Here is an 18,075-nt window from a genome sequence, read left to right on the forward strand (position 1 = left end):
CAAAAAAAAAAAAATATATATATATATATATACACACATACATATATATATATATACAACAGTAAACTTTATTTCTATACACTAGGAATGAATATCCAAAAATGAAATTCAAAAAACAGTTCCTTTTACAATCACATCAAAAAGAATACTAGGAATAAATCCAACAAAAGACGTGCAAAGCTTATACTCTGATAACTACAAAACATTCTTGAAAGATCTAAATAAATGGAAAGGCATCCCATGTTAACAGATTAGAAGACTTGGTATTGTTAAGGTCTCAATACTACCCAAGTCAGTGCAATCCCTATCAGAATCCCAGTTGGTTTCTTTGCAGAAGATTCTGCAAAGAATTCTTTGATTCTAAAATATAGAAAACCCAAGGGATCCAGAAAAGACAAAACAATCTTGAAAAAGAACAAAGTTGGAGGATTCACACTTCGTGATTTCAAAACTTATTACAAAACAATAGTAATCAAAATAGTATGGTACTAGCATAAGGACAGATGTATAGATCAATGGAATATAATTAAGAGTCCATAAATAAACCCATGTATCTACGGTCAAGTGATTTTCACCCCGGGTGCCAAGACAAGGCAATAGGGGAAAGAACAGACTTTTCAACAGGTGCTAGGACAACTAGATAACCACATGCAAAAGAATGAAGTTGGACTCATCTCACACCAAATACAAAAATTAACTCAAAGTGTATCCAAGACCTAAACGTAAGAGCTAAATTATAAAACCCTTACACAAACCATAGAAGTAAATCTTCATGATTTTGGATTTGGCAATGGTTTCTTAGATATGATACCAACAACAACAAAAATACAGAGAAATTGGACTTCATCAAAATTTAAAACTTCGTGCTTCAAAGGGCACAGAAAAGATAACCTACAGAATAGGAGAAAATATTTGCAAATCATATACCTGATAAGGGACTTGGATCCTGAATACATACTCAATGATAAAAAGACAAATAACCCAATTTTTTAAATGGGGAAATAGTATGAATAGATATTTCTTCAAATAATATATACAAATGGAAAACAAGCACATGAAAAGATGTCTAACATCATTAGCCACCAGGAAAAGGCAAATCAAAACTGCAATGAGATATTACATCACACCTCCTAGAATGGTTATAACAATAAAAAACAAGAAAAACAACAACAGGTAATAACAAGTGTTGGTGATGTTATTCCAATGTGGAGGACTCAAAAGCTATATATACTGCTGGTGGGAATGCAAAATGGTGTAGCCACTTTTGAAAAAACAAAAGGGAGAACATATAAGAAAAAAACTTCAGGGGACTTCCCTGGTGGTCCAGCAGTTATGATGCTGTGCTCCCAATGCAGGGGGCCCGGGTTTGATCCCTGGTCAGGGAACTAAATCCCGCATGCTGCAACTAAAAGATACCGCACACGGCAACGAAGATCCCGCGTGCCAAAACTAACACCCCACACAGCCAAAAAAATAAATATATATTTTTTTTAAATAAAGGAAAAAACTTTAACTGTTTTTAGTAATCGTATTAATAGAAACATGTGTAATGTTATTCTCACACTTCTATGTATAAATGGGATAAAGCAAATAATTACACAATTTTCTAATTTAATCATCTTCAAGTTCAAACAGGAACTAATTCTACAGTGGAAAAACAAGAGATATAAACAGGAGATAAAAGAGATTAAGTAAGAAGCCTGTAGTCCTGAATCTGAATTGAAAATGTATGTATGAATTTTCCTAGCTCTGGTCACTGAAAAGGCCTAGAAACAATGACCAACCCATAGCAATGAGTATACATAGACCTAGACTGTGATGTTGAAATACCATTTTGTACTAAGAAAAATCAGGACTTCTTATGGCTGTTTCCAAGTCTGGCATTAGAAATGTACAAGATGATACTGGAACACCTTATCATATCAGACAGCAATGAAGCAATCTAAGGACTACTAGGATCATGTCAAAAGGACTCAGGAGCCAATTTGAAGAGACTCTCACTGGTCACAGATGCGATAAATATGATCATCAGCAAGGATAACAAGTGCAGTGAAAGGAAACACGTCAACTACATTTAAATTCATGAGTTAAAAAAAAAACTTAAAAAAAAAAAAGTCACCTTTGGAGAATCGTTCTGAAAACTGATAAAAATAATCAAGCATTTATACTGCTTATGTGGAACTGGGTAACCAAATAGTAGATGAGAAGTTTCTCTTTATAGAAGTATTCCAGCTAACAAGAGGAATTTGAACAAAATATCACCATTTTACATCCTTAACAAATGAATGGATCTAGGCATTGAGCATCAATAGCTAACATCACAAGATGACTTTATGTGCCTCCTAATGAAAAATCACCACCACCTAGGAAGCAGTCTTGCCAAAAAATCTGAAAACAAAAAACGAAAACCTCAAACCTAAATCTAATCAAACTTCTAGATGCATTGTCCAGAGGGTAGCTACAACATGTGGTTATTTAAATTCTAATTAAAATTAAACAAAACTTAAATAAAATTAAAATTTTAGTTCTTCTGTCTCACTAGCCACATTTAAGGTGCTCAACAGCCACAAGTAGCCACATAAGACAATTCTTTACCCATCACCATAGACAATTCTATTGGTATTGCTCTGTACCAATTTATAGGACATACAGAGAAGAGTGAAGTCTGACAGACCGCACATAGGGATACAATGCGCCCAGGAAATCCAGAATATGAGAAACTCTACACATCAAATACTTGGTTTCTTAAACAAGTGAAAAGGTAAGGAAAAAAGAGATGGGTGGAGGGGAATATTGTAGATTGAGAGATTTAAAAGGCATAGAGAAAAATAAACAAAAATAACCTGGTAAAACTAAACTTTGGTGTTCACTGATACATACTTGAAGGATGAAATTATAAAGAAAAGAAGGAAATGATTACCGTAAGAGTCGTGATTCCTTCTGCAGGGAGGATAGGCCTATGACTAGGATGGACACATGGTGGTTACAGAGGTACTCACCTAGTAATCCATTAAGTTAAACAATTACTTTTATGTGGTTTTCTATAATCTGTATTAAATTTTACCCAAAAAATGCTTACATAAAAATCTCGTAAAGTGCACAAGTGCTACCCAGTGAATTAAAATACATAATATGATAGTCATTGGGCCTCCCTGAGGAGTGACATTTCAGCTAAACCGAATGATCAAAAGAAGTAAGCCTTGGGAAGATCAGAAGAACATTTCAGAAAAGAAAACAGAAGACAAGAGGTCTATGATGGGATTAAACCTGGCAAGTTTAAGAACTGAATGAATTCTCTAGTGTGACTAGAGGGTGATGAGTGGGGGAAGAAAATTTACCAGTGTCATGGATTCCTGTTTGCTTACAAATAGTAGAAATTATAAATGTTAACTCAGGGATACTACGTATCTCCTAGTCATAAAACACAAAGTATCTCAAATGTATGAAAACCTACGTGCAATGCTTCAAAATAAAGATTAACAATACTATTCACACTAAGAGTTGAAAACTAACACACCATTGTAAAGCAATTATACTCCAATGAAGATGTTAAAAAAACACAAAAAATAAGAAGCAAATAACAGGTAGGCAATACTGAAATCACATAATCTTTTAAAAATATTCCCTAATTTTCTCATAAGTCAAACACACTATTTATATTCAGCCTCACCTCCTCTAAATCCCAATCATGGGGCACCTCCACATGAAATCTGGAGCAGTCCAAAGAGTCAGCCTTGTGCTTACACTCACTGGCAGACTGGCTGACACGAAACAACCCTCCAAGCTCTTCCTTGGTATCACCATCTTCTTCTTCGTTATCCTCTGTCACTAAAGAGACCACCATCATAGAAAAGTGAGAATAAATCCACCCACTAGAGGACTAGGGACTGAAGGTCTCTGTTTGCAGTAGCTATGGTGTGTGCCCCTGAGCGCATCAGCCACAGACACAGAAAGGCCGTGGAACTACTGCTGAGCAGCTCTGGAGGACATCTGCCCTCCTGCAAGGCAGCAGGAAAGTGTCCATTGAGGAGGGAGAATACTGGGGGATGGGGCAGGGAGGCGACATTTAAAGACAGAGCTTTCAATTATCATAAAGAGTTTCTCTTGAAGAGTGCTGAGTCTCTAATCACTAAGAGTACTTAGACAAAACCTGAATGGAAGTCAGTAAATACCAACCCCCGATTCTATGCTCCTACCTCACATATACTCCTTGGCCTTGTTCTAACCATACAGTAAATAGGGACCACAATATCAGGTTCACCACTTTATTTTCTGCATTACTGAGTCAAGCTCTTTCCAAAAAGAACATATAGACAAATTTAATAAAATATAAAATCAGAGGAGAAAGGCAAAAGGAAAAAACAGAATGAGTAATACAGAGCACTCATTCTCAGAGAGGAAAAAACACCTTTTCAGGCAGAATTATTTTTCTGGTACTAAATTCTACAAAAAAATTCATGAAGGATTTTCTACAGGGGGTACAAAATGACATAATGAAGACTATTCTTATCAAAAGTTTTATGGCAAACCCATAAATCTACTTCGTACGACTGATTTACGGTCCTCATGAGCTGATGATTAAAAACATCTGCCAAATATAAACTATGACGCCCAGGAATATCTTATGGATATCAAAAGTACCACCCAAATCCTCTAACCAATTTCTTCATCTCCTTTTCAGAAAATAGTCTAAGAAACTAAAATGTTTCTAGATCTGAACCAGAGCTCCTTTACCTGTCCCATAAATGAGCTTTCGAAGGTTTGGAGTTGTTTGTTGCTGCCTCAGAAAGGCCTCAGCTGCCTTCCTGGAAAGGTCTTCCTTCCACTTGAGGGCACCTGAAAGGACCAACACAGACATCAGTTAATTCTGTTTGTCTGTCCTCTCTGCTTCAAGCTCATCACTCATTCATCCTGAAATCCTTTAATGAGGTGTAATACTTGAACAGTTAACAAAGTCTCCAAAACAGCAGACCCCAAATGGCAGACATTCTATTTGTAGAACATTTTCAGTGCCAAGTTTGTAATGGCAGTTAAATTAAATTTAAGCATACCTGAAGTTTCTGTGGAATAGTCATTTTCTTCCTTATAATCTTCTTCCTCTCTGAGTAAGTCTTCTATATCACAGGTCTCATCAGTTAAGTTCTCTGACCCCAGTTTCTGACTACTGACCACTTGAGAAGGCTTTGGAAACTTTTTCCTAATAACCTCTTCATTTTCTGAGTCCTCCTCCTCTGTACTGAGAGAGTTTTCTTCAGATTCATCTTCAGATGCAAATGCCTCTTCAGCTGTGCAATGACCTGAATCTGAAGTGGTGAGGGTTGCTTTTTTCATTGTCAAAGACTTCTCCAGATTCAAACTATCACTCAGATCATTAGTTTGTAACAGTCCTGGCTTACCACCTTCTCTAACAGCTTTTGATTCTAAAATATCCCTCTCTTCCTCTGCAGTAGAATCCTCTTCTTCAATGCTTTCATCAGCTTCCTCTGTTGCTTCTTCTACTGAGCTTCTCTCAAGGTCATCATCACTGTCAGCAAACGCTGGCAAATCCACCTCAACGTCTTCTTCCATCTCAAGTTTTTGCCGTTTGATACCTTTACCAGACATATACTGTTTACCAGTCATTTCAGCATCTTCCCCCTCTTCTGTTTCATCATCACTAGAGCTATTTTCCAACCTGTCACCTTCAGACATTTCTTTATCGTCTTCATCATCACTATCTCCAGAATCATCTTCTTCATCTCCAAAAATGGCTTTCCGACGCACTCGACCAGTTTTTAAATCCACCTGCTTTTCCTCTTTTGGCATCCACAGCCTATATTAAAGAGAAAATGCAAAATAATTCCGGTTGTATAACAACCAGCTAATCTGCAAGTCAATAAATATGCAAAGAAATAGAAAATAATGTCAAGGAATGGTTTTAAATGACATAGCATATAAAGGAATGATGTGATGAATACTGGAATAGTTAATAAGCAAACTCATGCATATTTCCATAATACCACTCTACAAAAGAACTTATAGAGAAAATAAAGAGATAACCTTTATTAAAAAACGTCTAATTTTAGAAAGAAACTGCTCAAAAGGGAAGTGAGTGCTTAATAGATCTTTTAGAAGACCCATTAGTTCCAAGCTTGAAACAGATGATCCTTAGAGAAATGGCTGACTGCAGGTCCAAGGCAGGGAAAGTACAAAATAAGCCTGGAACATCCTGCTGTCAGAAAGCAAAAAGTGCTCAAGCACTAACAGGGACACACCAAAAGGACACAGAAGACAGACTGAAGGGACAATATAAGCATCACAAAGACTAGTGATAGCAATGGGATAATAACAAATATTTTTTTAAAACTCCATTCGTCAACAGTGATACTAAAATAAAGGGGTGAAAGCTCTTTGTTAAAGAATGCCAGGGCTTCCCTGGTGGCGCAGTGGTTGAGAGTCCGCCTGCCGAGGCAGGGGACACGGGTTCGTGTCCCGGTCCGGAAGGATCCCACATGCCGCAGAGCGGCTGGGCCCGTGAGCCATGGCCGCTGAGCCTGCGCGTCCGGAGCCTGTGCTCCGCAACGGGAGAGGCCACAACAGTGAGAGGCCCGCGTACTGCAAAAAAAAAAAAAAAAAAAAAAAAAGAATGCCAGCTAACGAATGGAGAAGGAATAACTGACTAAGAATATTCCCATTTTGAAATCACCAATGCAATGCTTGATAAAGAAAAATCATCAAGATGACAAAAATATGGGATGAAATAAAAAACTATCAAGCTATTTAATGTAACAGTATTATATAAAACTGTAAAAAAAACAATTAGAAAAATACTAAAAATTGTACTAAAAGAGAATGGATAAGTTTGAACACATCAATAATAACAAAATGACTATATATAAGAAACTATATAGAAAAAGGAAATGTTCACAATATAGATATAAAAATTTTACCTGTATTATAACTGTAACTATGTTAGAGTATCCATGTACACAGGGATAATTACAGGAATGCTCAAAAATGAAAAGAGCTAATAATAATGATCGTAATAACAGGGATCATTTAGTGATACTTCTTATCTGTCAGGCACCATGATAAGTAGCTTATGTGCACTATTGTGTTTAATCATCACAACTCCTGTGAGATATTAGGAAATTAATTGATTTCCTCAAACTAGTAGGCCCACTGCACTTAATTACCATGCTATACCATCTGCTAGTTAGAGGGCAGTAGATGATTTTTTCCAAAAAATTTTTCCTGCTTTTGTATATACTTATAATAAATGATACATTAGATGATCTCAATCATTTTCAGACTAATTTTTATTGGCAGTCATAAACCACTACAATAAAACCAAAATATCCACTATGTATAAATATACAAATTCCCAACCCAGACTGATAATAATTCATATAAGCCCTATATTAGTGGAAATTAAGCCACAGGAGATATTACAACACAATCTAAGTAAAAATTTTAGAGACAAGGTATGTGGCTTCTGGACAGCAACCTGAAAAAGCTCCCTGACTCTGCTTGTTATTTTGGCCGTTAAAATAAAGCCAAGTGGCCTCAAGACTCCTAAGAAACAAAAGCAACCTATGGAAAAGGTTTTGTGAAATTTAAGGAATATTCTGAGTTTGTTAAAAAACTGAATCCTTCATATGATTTCAAGAAAATACTTCCATGTAATGTCACATAAGTAAAGAGCCCTCAGAAATACAAGCATGTACAAAGCAAAAAGCAAAACCAAACAACCTGGAATGAATCCCACCAAAACGTTTTATGATGGCAGAATGATGTATGATATAACCTTATGTAATATAATTTTTTTTTTAAGAACACAAAAACAGCACACTTACCCTTGATTATCTATATCCTCTGACACCAGTGGTTTGGAATCAGAAAACAGTGTCACTCTACTTGAAGCCATCTTGGCATCAATAGTGGAATGGGTGGAAATGAGACTCTGGACCAGTTCATGGGTGGGCCTCACCTCCTCCTGTCAAGGTCACCAAGAAAGGGAAAGTGAGGAATGCACAAGGATTCTGAAGAAAAATACACTGGTTTCAATCAGTTTCTCAAAATTACCTTAAACACAGTTCCTGAGAACCTTTCTTACTGCCTCAAAAAAAAGAAGATGAAGAAAAAGAAGAATTCTTACAAGGCCTAAAATTGATCTCTGTGCTCATTAAACTTTTCCAAAGTGCATGGAGTATACAGTCTGATAACCTAAATACTGTGTTGCCGATACTACAGAAAGCATTTACAGAAAAATCCCATTTCAGAACAGTCAAAGAAATAAAAATCTGGAGTCTATATTTTTTAAAAATCTGTTACCTTTGATACAAAAATTGCACTTCAAGGAATTTACTGCATAAAAAGACCCCTCCCAGTGGGCAAAGCTGCATATGCGAAGGCACTCACTATAGTACTTGCTCAAACCAGGGGAAACTGGGACTGAGCCCCATAGCCCTCCAAGGATTGGTTCAGTAAACAAAGTTTATCTATACAATGAAATACTACACAGCTATGAAAAACCTGAAGCAGTTCTATGAATACTAACAGGGGAAAAACAGATTCACATATTCTTAGGTGCCCTCAAAAAGTTGCAAAAGCATTTACAGTTGGATCCCATATAACAAATACTATTTCTAACACACACACAAATACCATATATATGGTATCTGCAAATAATATATAATAATTTAGATATATAATCTAAATAAATATGTATATGTTTAGAGAAAAACAGAAAAAAAAAAGAGAATGACCAAAGAGAGCTAGAAAACATATTGATTTTATATGATGAGAAATGGGAAGTACAGGCACCAAACTGCTTCCAAAGCTCACATTGGGGACATGGGATCCCCTGTGTGTCTCGGCAGCAGGAAAGTATGGAGGATGTGACTTTTACTTTCTGCTTGGTGCAATTTAAGTATATTGAACATTTACAATATGCACTGTGGCCTTTATCATAAATGTGACTAAAGATAAAAAGCTTCAGTAAATAAAAGGTGACTACATAACTTCCCGTGACTTCCCTCTCACCGATTCCTGGAAGCCATGGCTGCCCCCAAGGTCGACATAGACCGCATCTTTGTCATACAGCACACCACCAACTCCAGAGAAAGGTGCATACACCAACTTCTCCTTCTCATTTAAACAGCGCTTCTTTTGCTGTTCAGGAAGGGCACAGGGGTCTGGGAGGAAACTGACGTCACTCACAGCAAAATCTCCTACACCTGGAAGACAGACACAGGAAGATAGCTTCAGCTGACAAGTCACTGGTGGCAGAAATGGCCCACAGTCAGAAGGCTTCAACCACAACAAGGGCACGGTTTGACACTAGCACTGTATCTCTTTAGCTAAACAACATCAGAGCAGAGGAAATTTGGTCAACTCAACACCTTGGGTGGCCAATGCAGAGCTGAGTTAACTCTTAAAGCCTCCAGGAAGATGGTTCTATCTTGTTTGGCCATTTTTCAGTTTTCCTGAGAAATGAAGTCATCCCAAGAGTTTTACAAATATAGTATATTTTACAACAAAAGGATACCTGGTATGTGAATTTGGCTTTTATTTTTCAAGTGTCCTCCTCTTAGATAACCATAAAGAGACACCTTTCGGTCACACTTGATATTTGTTCGAATATCTTCTGGGTTTGTCAAATCTTCCATCCTAGAAAAATAAAACCCAATTATATGGCAGAAATAAATGTCATAGTTCTTGTACCTCTCTTCACATTTCAGTGATTCATCACATTCAGTAATCCACTACACATATTGTTTAGAAAAGTACAGAAAATACAGAAATAAGGGAGCAGAGTTCACCATCTACCAGGGGCAAAGGGAAAAACACATGACTGCATCTCTCTCAGGCTCTACAGGATACACATTCCACAAGCAAGACACCAAAAATGGGAAACAACATGGCCCTGGCGTTGAGGAAAGGTAGAGAACATATCCAGAAAAACCATTTATGGAAGAAGATTAAGCTCTGACCTGGATTTTTTAGTGTGGCTTGGATTTTGGCAGGTGGAGAAAGGGTTTTCCAGGCTGACAAAATATATGAAAAAAGCATAAAGGAAGGAAAGCACAGGGCACATCTGAGTGACTGGAGCACCACGGTCCAAAGGCAGCATCACTGAAAATTAAGGATAAAAAAGCAGGATGGGGGCTTCCCTGGTGGTGCAGTGGTTGGGAGTCCGCCTGCCGATGCAGGGGACGCGGGTTCGTGCCCCGGTCTGGGAGGGTCCCACATGCCGCGGAGAGGCTGGGCCCGTGAGCCGGGGCCGCTGGGCCTGCGCGTCCGGAGCCTGTGCTCCGCAACGGGGGAGGCCACAGAGGTGAGAGGCCCGCGTATCACAAAAAAAAAAAAAAAAAAAAGCAGGATGGGGCCCACATCCTGTAGCCTTAAATGCTTCAGAATCCTCACATTTTTCTAAACATTTCATACTTTACTCCTGAAGCCACAGCATCTTTAAGTAATGATACAAAAAAAGTAGATATTTTCCATCAAGTACAGTTCTCTCACCACTATTCAATAATAAGACAAAATAAGCTCTATTATTGTTCTTTTCCAAACTTTTTAGCTTTGAAACATATGGGTCAGGAAGAAAAAGTTTGCATTCACTTTTTACCTGTCTGCCAGGATATAAGGGTGAGAAGTCTGCCATGTAAGAGGCCTAAACTTCATAACTGTAATAAAACGGCCCAGATTGTGAATTTCTTGGTTTTGATATTCTCCGTGTACCATTCCAGAAAGGTAAAATAGCTTGGCACCCTAAATATTAAGAAAAACAAAAAATTAAATTTCAATGAAATTCTTGTCAACACTGCACCAAAATAAAGGCCTTTAAATAAGAAGCAATCCTAAGAAAGGGAGACTTCTAGTGACCCACTATGCCAATGCTCCCAGAACTTCTCTGGCTTCTTTCAGGACTCATGTTTTTAGGGCTTTGTATGAACAGAACTGCAAATATATTTAGTTTCAAGTCAAGCAGTGGCATCTATCTGGAGTATGGATACATAAGGAACAGTGAGGCTCCTGGGCACAGAAAATATTTTATGACCGATGGGACACAGCACAGTAGTATGGGGGAGAGGAAGGAGTGGCAGTATGTGTGCGCTATAGTTCCTGGTCCTGTAACAAGGAAAAACTTTGGACAAATTCTATTAAATCACAAATCCAAAATACTTAGAGCCAGACACTGCCTGGTCCTGGGGGATGCAGAGACAAATGAGACACATCAAGAGGTCCGGAATAAAGACTATCTCAAGGAAATATTCTAGGTACTATGAACAGATATAATAAGGAAACTAAGGAGGTGATCCTGTAAAGATGTTTGTTAATCTCTCCCACTCATTCTATTTTTAAAGGATTAGAGTGTTAGTATTCAATAACTAATTCGCTTCCTACCGGGTAGACTTCTGTCCAGAACCTGTGTTTTAGTCGCTTCTTTGTCTTCTTCAGTTGCTTATTATACTTAAAGGAATCTAGGTGAGTGAGAACGCCCATAATTTTAGGAAAGCCATGTACTTGACAGATGTTTAGGAACTCGAACGTTTCCATTTCAAACCCAAAGCTGGCATCTATAAGCATCAGAACCTAAAAACAGAAGACACAATTTCTCAAGGAGGCTACCCAAAATAGACCATCACCAAACTACGGCTCATGAGCCAAATCTGGCCCATCACTTGTTTTATAACTAAAGTTCTATTGGAACGCAGCCAGGTTGACTTATTTACATATTGTCTACACCTACATCTGTGCTACAACCGCAGTTCAGTGATTGTAATAGAAACTGGGACCTACAAAGCCTAAAATATCTACTATCTGGCCCTTTATAGAAAAAGTTCACCAACTCCTGCTCTAGACTAAATTAAATGATTATTTAGGGAATCACCATGATAGAGAAAACACTATCCTTTGACTTGCTCTAAAAGGCAACCTTGACACAGTCTCAACCATGTTTCAAGAATGTGCATATATGAGAAATAACTTAGAAAGGGCCAGATCTAATTTGGCCCTTACCTGAAAAGTCCTCACTTCAAGAAATAAAATTTGTTTGTTTGTTTTTTGTGGTACATGGGCCTCTCACTGTTGTGGCCTCTCCCGTTGCAGAGCACAGGCTCCGGACGTGCAGGCTCAGCGGCCATGGCTCATGGGCCCAGCCACTCCGTGGCATGTGGGATCTTCCCGGACCGGGGCACGAACCCACGTCCCCCGCATCGGCAGGCGGACTCCCAACCACTACACCACCAGGGAAGCCCAAGAAATAAAGTTTTCTGTAAGGTGTTCTTAAGCCAAATAACAGATCTCTAACAAGGAAACCAAATAACAGATCTCTGATATCCAAAAGAATGGGAGGAAGTGGTAATCAATGAAAAACATCAAAAACACAAAGAAAGCCAAACATCTTTGTTTCAATCTCCTCAGGGGAAAAAAAGTTTTCCACTGGGAAGTATGTAGTAAGAAAGCTCTACCTTAGAAGTTAATTGGTAACATGCAATTGCTCAGAAACTAAAAAAGTCTACCAGTTCAGAACTGAGTCAAAGGATAGTCATGGATGGTAATCTGTAAGAAAATATAAGTACATAAGACCAATTTTTAAAATTTATACTCTTCTAACATGCAAAACAATTTCATAGTTGATTCCTAGCGACTTAAGACATCTCTGTCCTCTTCTTTCTGTAGCTAACTAAAAATAACTGGAAAAAAAGAACAGAAAAACTTAATCTTTGATTAAACTAGAGAACATTCATAATCCTAAACCACAAAATACATGAAGGTGGACCACTGAGCATTGTGAGGAAGCATAGCTGTGTGGGCTGGCTGTGGAGTATTCCTACACCCCATTTGATACCATGGCGTGACAAGTTGCAAGCAATCGGTTGTAGAGTCAGAACAGGTGGGTGGCAAACAGTCCCTGAGCTGACAATCTTTGTCGACTAAAGATAAGTAAAGCCTCTATTACTCCTCCAATGTTCATACATGTGTACGCGCACACACACACAAGCACGAATCCATGTACTGTGTGCCTTCGCTGTGACTTCGGAAGCTTTATAACCCAGAACAGAGCAATCAACATTAAGCTAGGCTGGGCTTCCCTGGTGGTGCAGTGGTTAAGAATCTGCCTGCCAACGCAGGGGACATGGGTTCGAGCCCTGGTCCGGGAAAACCCCACATGCCGTGGAGCAACTGGGCCCGTGCGCCACAACTACTGGGCATGCGCTCTAGAGCCCAAGCGCCTAGAGCCCACGCACCTGGAGCTCATGCTCCGCAACAGGAGAAGCCACTGCAATGAGAGGCCCGCACACCGCAACCAAGAGTAGCCCCCGCTCGCCGCAACTAGGGAAAGCCCGCACACAGCAACAAAGACCCATTGCAGCCAAATATAAATAAAACGAAAATAAAAACAAAAACAAAAAAAAATTAAGCTAGGCTAAGTAAATAATGGTACATACAACAGAATACTTAAAAATAATGAGGTTGAACTTAGTGCTTATTTTATACCTCCAAGACATACTAAGTGAAAGAAAGCAAAGCACAGAACACTGTGTATGATAAACAGTGTGTGCTTTAAAAGGGTTATATGTGTATTTATATACGTATCTGGAAAATACTGCTGAGGGGGACTGAGAGACTAGGGGTCAGAGCAAGGAAAGCAAAATCATGCATCGTGCATACCCTGTAGCACAGTTTGAGTATCTTACCAAATGCATGTGTTCCTTTTTAAATCTTAAAAAGATGCATATGAAAGGCATCTTTCTTAATATGTGTATGCTTTTAAGATTAGTATACAATATACGTTACATAAAAGAGGAACTAATGACATGCTGAACTATTTCAATCATTTCAAGTACACAAGATTTAATAAGTTTATACTATTTTGTGTTGGCAATAACACACTTATTTTTATTAATGGCAGCATTACATATTCAAAATTTGAATGGTACTTATTTTCTGATATTAAGATGGTACAACTGTAACATCTATATTAAATTTTTATTTTAGTTTTAGGAGACTTCCTGAGTCAAAGGGTAAAATCTGTAGCTCATTGTCCCAAACAGCTCTTCAGAGGTGTTAAATAAAAAAAAAAAAAACCAACGAGGTGTCCGTTACCCCGCACTTCCTAATCAATATGGTTTAATTTCTTTTTCCTTTTTGGCTTATTTTTGCTAGTTTTTTTTTTTTTTTTTTTTGCGGTACGCGGGCCTCTCACTGCTGTGGCCTCTCCCGTTGTGGAGCACAAGCTCCGGACGCGCAGGCTCAGCGGCCATGGCCCACGGGCCCAGCCACTCCGTGGCATGTGGGATCTTCCCGGACCGGGGCACGAACCCGTGTCCCCCGCATCGGCAGGCGGACTCTCAACCACTGCGCCACCAGGGAAGCCCTATTTTTGCTAGTTTTAAAGGTAATTAACAGACATTAACATTTCTGTAAATGCAATCAAGGCTGTACAATTTCCAGATGCTGAGTGCAGTACAGATTTTCTATTATAAACTCTGACAACTTCTCAAGGGTAATCCATGAGATTTTTTACCCAATATGGTAAAAAGATCCATATTTTATCATAATCATTAAGAACAGAGTTTCTGGCACCATCAAGAGCAGAATTCTCATCCTCAGAAAAATTGCTTAAATTCTGGGAGCCTCGACTTCATCATACGTAAACTAGAGATAACACCTACTTACCTCTAAGGCATACTGGGGGATTAGATGAGCTAAATTTGTAGAAAGCTGTTAGCACAGTGCCTAGTAAGGGTCCAAGAAATGGTACTATTATAAACTTGTATGTATGTATGCATATCTTAATGAGCTTTTATTAGCTACATTCATTAAAGGTTTTCTCTGACCTACGGTCTACTTTTAGATTTCAGAATACATTTCATTATGCACATTCTATTTTTACTATAACAATTATTGTCATCATCAATTCAAACACATCTTTTGTATCCCTGATGATACTCATCATTTTTTTAATAATCTTAAATCTTTCTTCCCTTCAACATGGGATAAATAACTTATCACATTGCTGTAAATCCCCATCAGAAACCCATGCTGCCCCCAATGACTTACCAAATCCGCTACTTTAGCCAGATCAATCATCATGTTAATGTCACATCCACATTCAATAATGGTGAGTCTGCGCTTTTTACCTATAAGTGAAAAGATGAAAATTTTACTTTTAAAAAGCTTTGGAAAAAAATCTGTTAACTCTAATTATTATTTTTAATTGCATCTAGTAAAGCACCTTGTACATTCACAAGAGTATGCCAGAAGTTCATTTTTATAGGAGAAAACTGATCAAATAAAGTAAATATCAAATAAAGTAAATTAGTTTTCTTGTTAGGTTCTCTAATTTTAAAATAATATCAAAAGCCTACCCATAGGAATCAAGTGCTCAAATAGGTAAAATTCCAACTGGAATGGGCAGACAAGTAGGCTTCATGATGGCTGTAATCCTACTGTTCAGCAGTGGGCCAAAGCTTCTATCTCCATCAAAGCTTCCCCTGTTCTCACTACAGCGAAAAAACCCTCAAACCTAATGCAACAGAATGTTCATGGAGCAATCATTATTTCAAATTAAGCTAAAAACAAATCAGTCAAAATGATGGGAATGCCTTAAAGAAAAAGAAAAGTCTCAATCCAACTATATTATTACTATGAGAAGAGATTTCAGATTCTACCACTGCCATCTGGGAATTTGTTTCATCCTCCCTCAGACTTTAGAAACATCACCATTTCCCAGAGCAGACAAGTTCTCACAGGAAAAAGAAAGGAAAAACTCCCTCACTTCCACAAGAACGTGGCTTCAGGAGGGCAAACAGGTGCACCTGGTACATAGCAGGTACTCATTATCTGTTAAATGAAGGTGCTCACCATAACCAAGCCAGCCTGCCCAGGCCTGCCAAGCCTTTCAGAGGAGCACAGCTGGTAAATGCATACAACAGTTACAATAGGTATACATCTACACCATTATTATCTCTGGGAATCTAACCTTTTCTGAAGCTACAGCCACCTTAATAAAAGTACAAGAGCAGTAACATGGAGTGACAATATTACTTTACCATTTACCAGTGAAGAAAATGTTAAACAAAGACATGCATGTCCCACAGATGACAACACCTGCCATGTCAGTCTGTGACAGCACCTCCTACCTGACACGATTGTCACAGGGCCTCTGATCTCTGTCAGCTTCTGCCTGGTAAAGTTCCGAATGAGGCACTGGATCAAAGTGCTCTTTCCAACTTTTGGAGGCCCCATCACCACTACCACTATTGGTGGGGGCTCTAGTGGAGTTCGATCAACCACTGGAATGTGATGCTTTTTTGTCTTCAAATCCTGAGTCCTATTTGTTTAAAAAAAAAAAAAGTAAATTCACTTTCAAAATATAAAAGGCATCATCCCTAGAAGCACAAACTTTAAAGAGAGCAGAACAGACAATATGTGAATACAATTAGCTTGTTAACTTCTGGCGCCAATCCAAATAACCACTTCAGTAAATATATACAACACAATAGCAGAGCTGAAAACTATATACACCTTAAATCTGATTGCCTTATTAGTTGACTTTAATAGTTTAAAAAGAAAACAAGAGGCAAACATGGAGGCAGTGTACCATAATAAATAAAAGGAGAGGCTATTGGGTTAAATTTGGCTCTCCTACTAGGAGAAGTTAATTCAATAATGTTTAAAGTACACTGCCTTTAAAGTACATATAATAAGGACCCATTAAATAAAGCTATTTAATACTACATACTCCAATTATATGAAACATATCCAGAAAATAACACAAGCACACCTGTTACCATAGAGATTGTTTAAAGTTTACAAACAAAACAAATTCTATAAAGAAAAACTCTTTTTCTCTTGGACAAAAGAACCCCATCAGTGTGCAGATGCTGGAGGCAAAGTGACATCCACAGCAAAGACTTCTCACATTTCAGTAAAAGAAATATGACTTGCACCTTCATGTCCTTCAGAGTTGGAACAGACTCATGAATCCGAACCTCTGGAGAGGCTCCTACTATTTAAAAAGAATAATTGGAAGAACCACTAGACTCCAGCTAAACATACCTGTGAAAGGATCTCGCCATCCGCACAGCAGACTGGACTGCAAATGCTTTGGGGTTTCGCTTCCGGGCATCTTCCTCATCTCCAATTTGGAGATCCTGCAGACGACGTTTCTTCTTCTTTTCAGCTTTGGGCCCACTGTTTTTCTTTCTATGTTTCTTCTGGTCCTTAGTCTCCATAGTAGCTTTTTACCAATCCACAACTAACTCTAACCTACAGTGAGTTGGGTGGGGGCAGGGGAAGCATTTTACAATCCAGAAAACACCCAGAGAAAAACAGTAAATTTCATTTACTTCTTTACGAAGAGATATGTATTTGTTTACCCAACAGGTGTGGAAACTGCTTAATATTATCCCGACTTTTGGCACTTCCCTGGTGGCACAGTGGTTAAGAATCCACCTGCCAATGCAGGGGACACGGGTTCGAGCCCTGATCTGGGAAGATCCCACGCACCGCAGAGCAGCTAAGCCCGTGCGCCACAACTACTGAACCTGACCTCTAGAGCTCGCGAGCCACAACTACTGAGCCCTCGTGCCGCAACTACTGAAGCCGGCATGCCTAGAGCCCGTGGTCCGCAACAAGAGAAGCCACCGCAACGAGAAGCCCGTGCACCGCAACGAAGAGCTGCCCTCGCTCACTGCAACTAAAGAAAGCCCGGGCGCAGCGACGAAGACCCAACGCAGCCAAAGACAAATAAAATAAAATAATTATCACCAATTTCACTTATCTCTATTATGCTATAAATTAGTTACCTCTGCTTAAGTTACTTTTTATTTGTCCTAAATGTCTACATTAGCACTGTCCATTTCTGCAATGATGAAAATATTCTATATTTTTCAGCACAGTAGCCACCAGCCACATGTAGCTACTGAGAACTTAAAATGTACCTAGCGAAACTGAGAAATTGAATTTTAAATTTTATTTAATTTTAATTAATTCAACTCTAAATTTAAATAGCCATATGTGACTAGTGGTTACCATACTAACTCAGCCCTAAATATCAACTGGACTAATGAAGTGGCC

General features: G+C 38.5%; 1 protein-coding gene across 2 annotated transcripts in view; it reads right to left on the reverse strand.

The window, feature by feature from the left end:
- Nucleotides 1-18,075, reverse strand: part of BMS1 (BMS1 ribosome biogenesis factor) — a 48,823-nt gene that overhangs the window by 29,584 nt on the left and 1,164 nt on the right. For both annotated transcript variants that reach the window (XM_030843977.3, XM_030843979.3), the window contains exons 2-12: nt 17,056-17,265; nt 16,137-16,327; nt 15,055-15,134; nt 11,392-11,580; nt 10,613-10,755; nt 9,530-9,651; nt 9,025-9,218; nt 7,836-7,975; nt 5,052-5,812; nt 4,735-4,836; nt 3,671-3,828 (exon numbers count right to left, since the gene is read on the reverse strand). In XM_030843977.3, the coding sequence (XP_030699837.1) occupies nt 3,671-3,828; nt 4,735-4,836; nt 5,052-5,812; nt 7,836-7,975; nt 9,025-9,218; nt 9,530-9,651; nt 10,613-10,755; nt 11,392-11,580; nt 15,055-15,134; nt 16,137-16,327; nt 17,056-17,231 (2,256 nt within the window). In that variant the 5' untranslated portion in view covers nt 17,232-17,265. The remainder of the gene's footprint in view (nt 1-3,670; nt 3,829-4,734; nt 4,837-5,051; nt 5,813-7,835; nt 7,976-9,024; nt 9,219-9,529; nt 9,652-10,612; nt 10,756-11,391; nt 11,581-15,054; nt 15,135-16,136; nt 16,328-17,055; nt 17,266-18,075) is intronic.

Source organism: Globicephala melas, chromosome 16 (assembly GCF_963455315.2).
Source record: "Globicephala melas chromosome 16, mGloMel1.2, whole genome shotgun sequence".
NCBI classification, from domain to species: Eukaryota; Metazoa; Chordata; class Mammalia; order Artiodactyla; family Delphinidae; genus Globicephala; species Globicephala melas.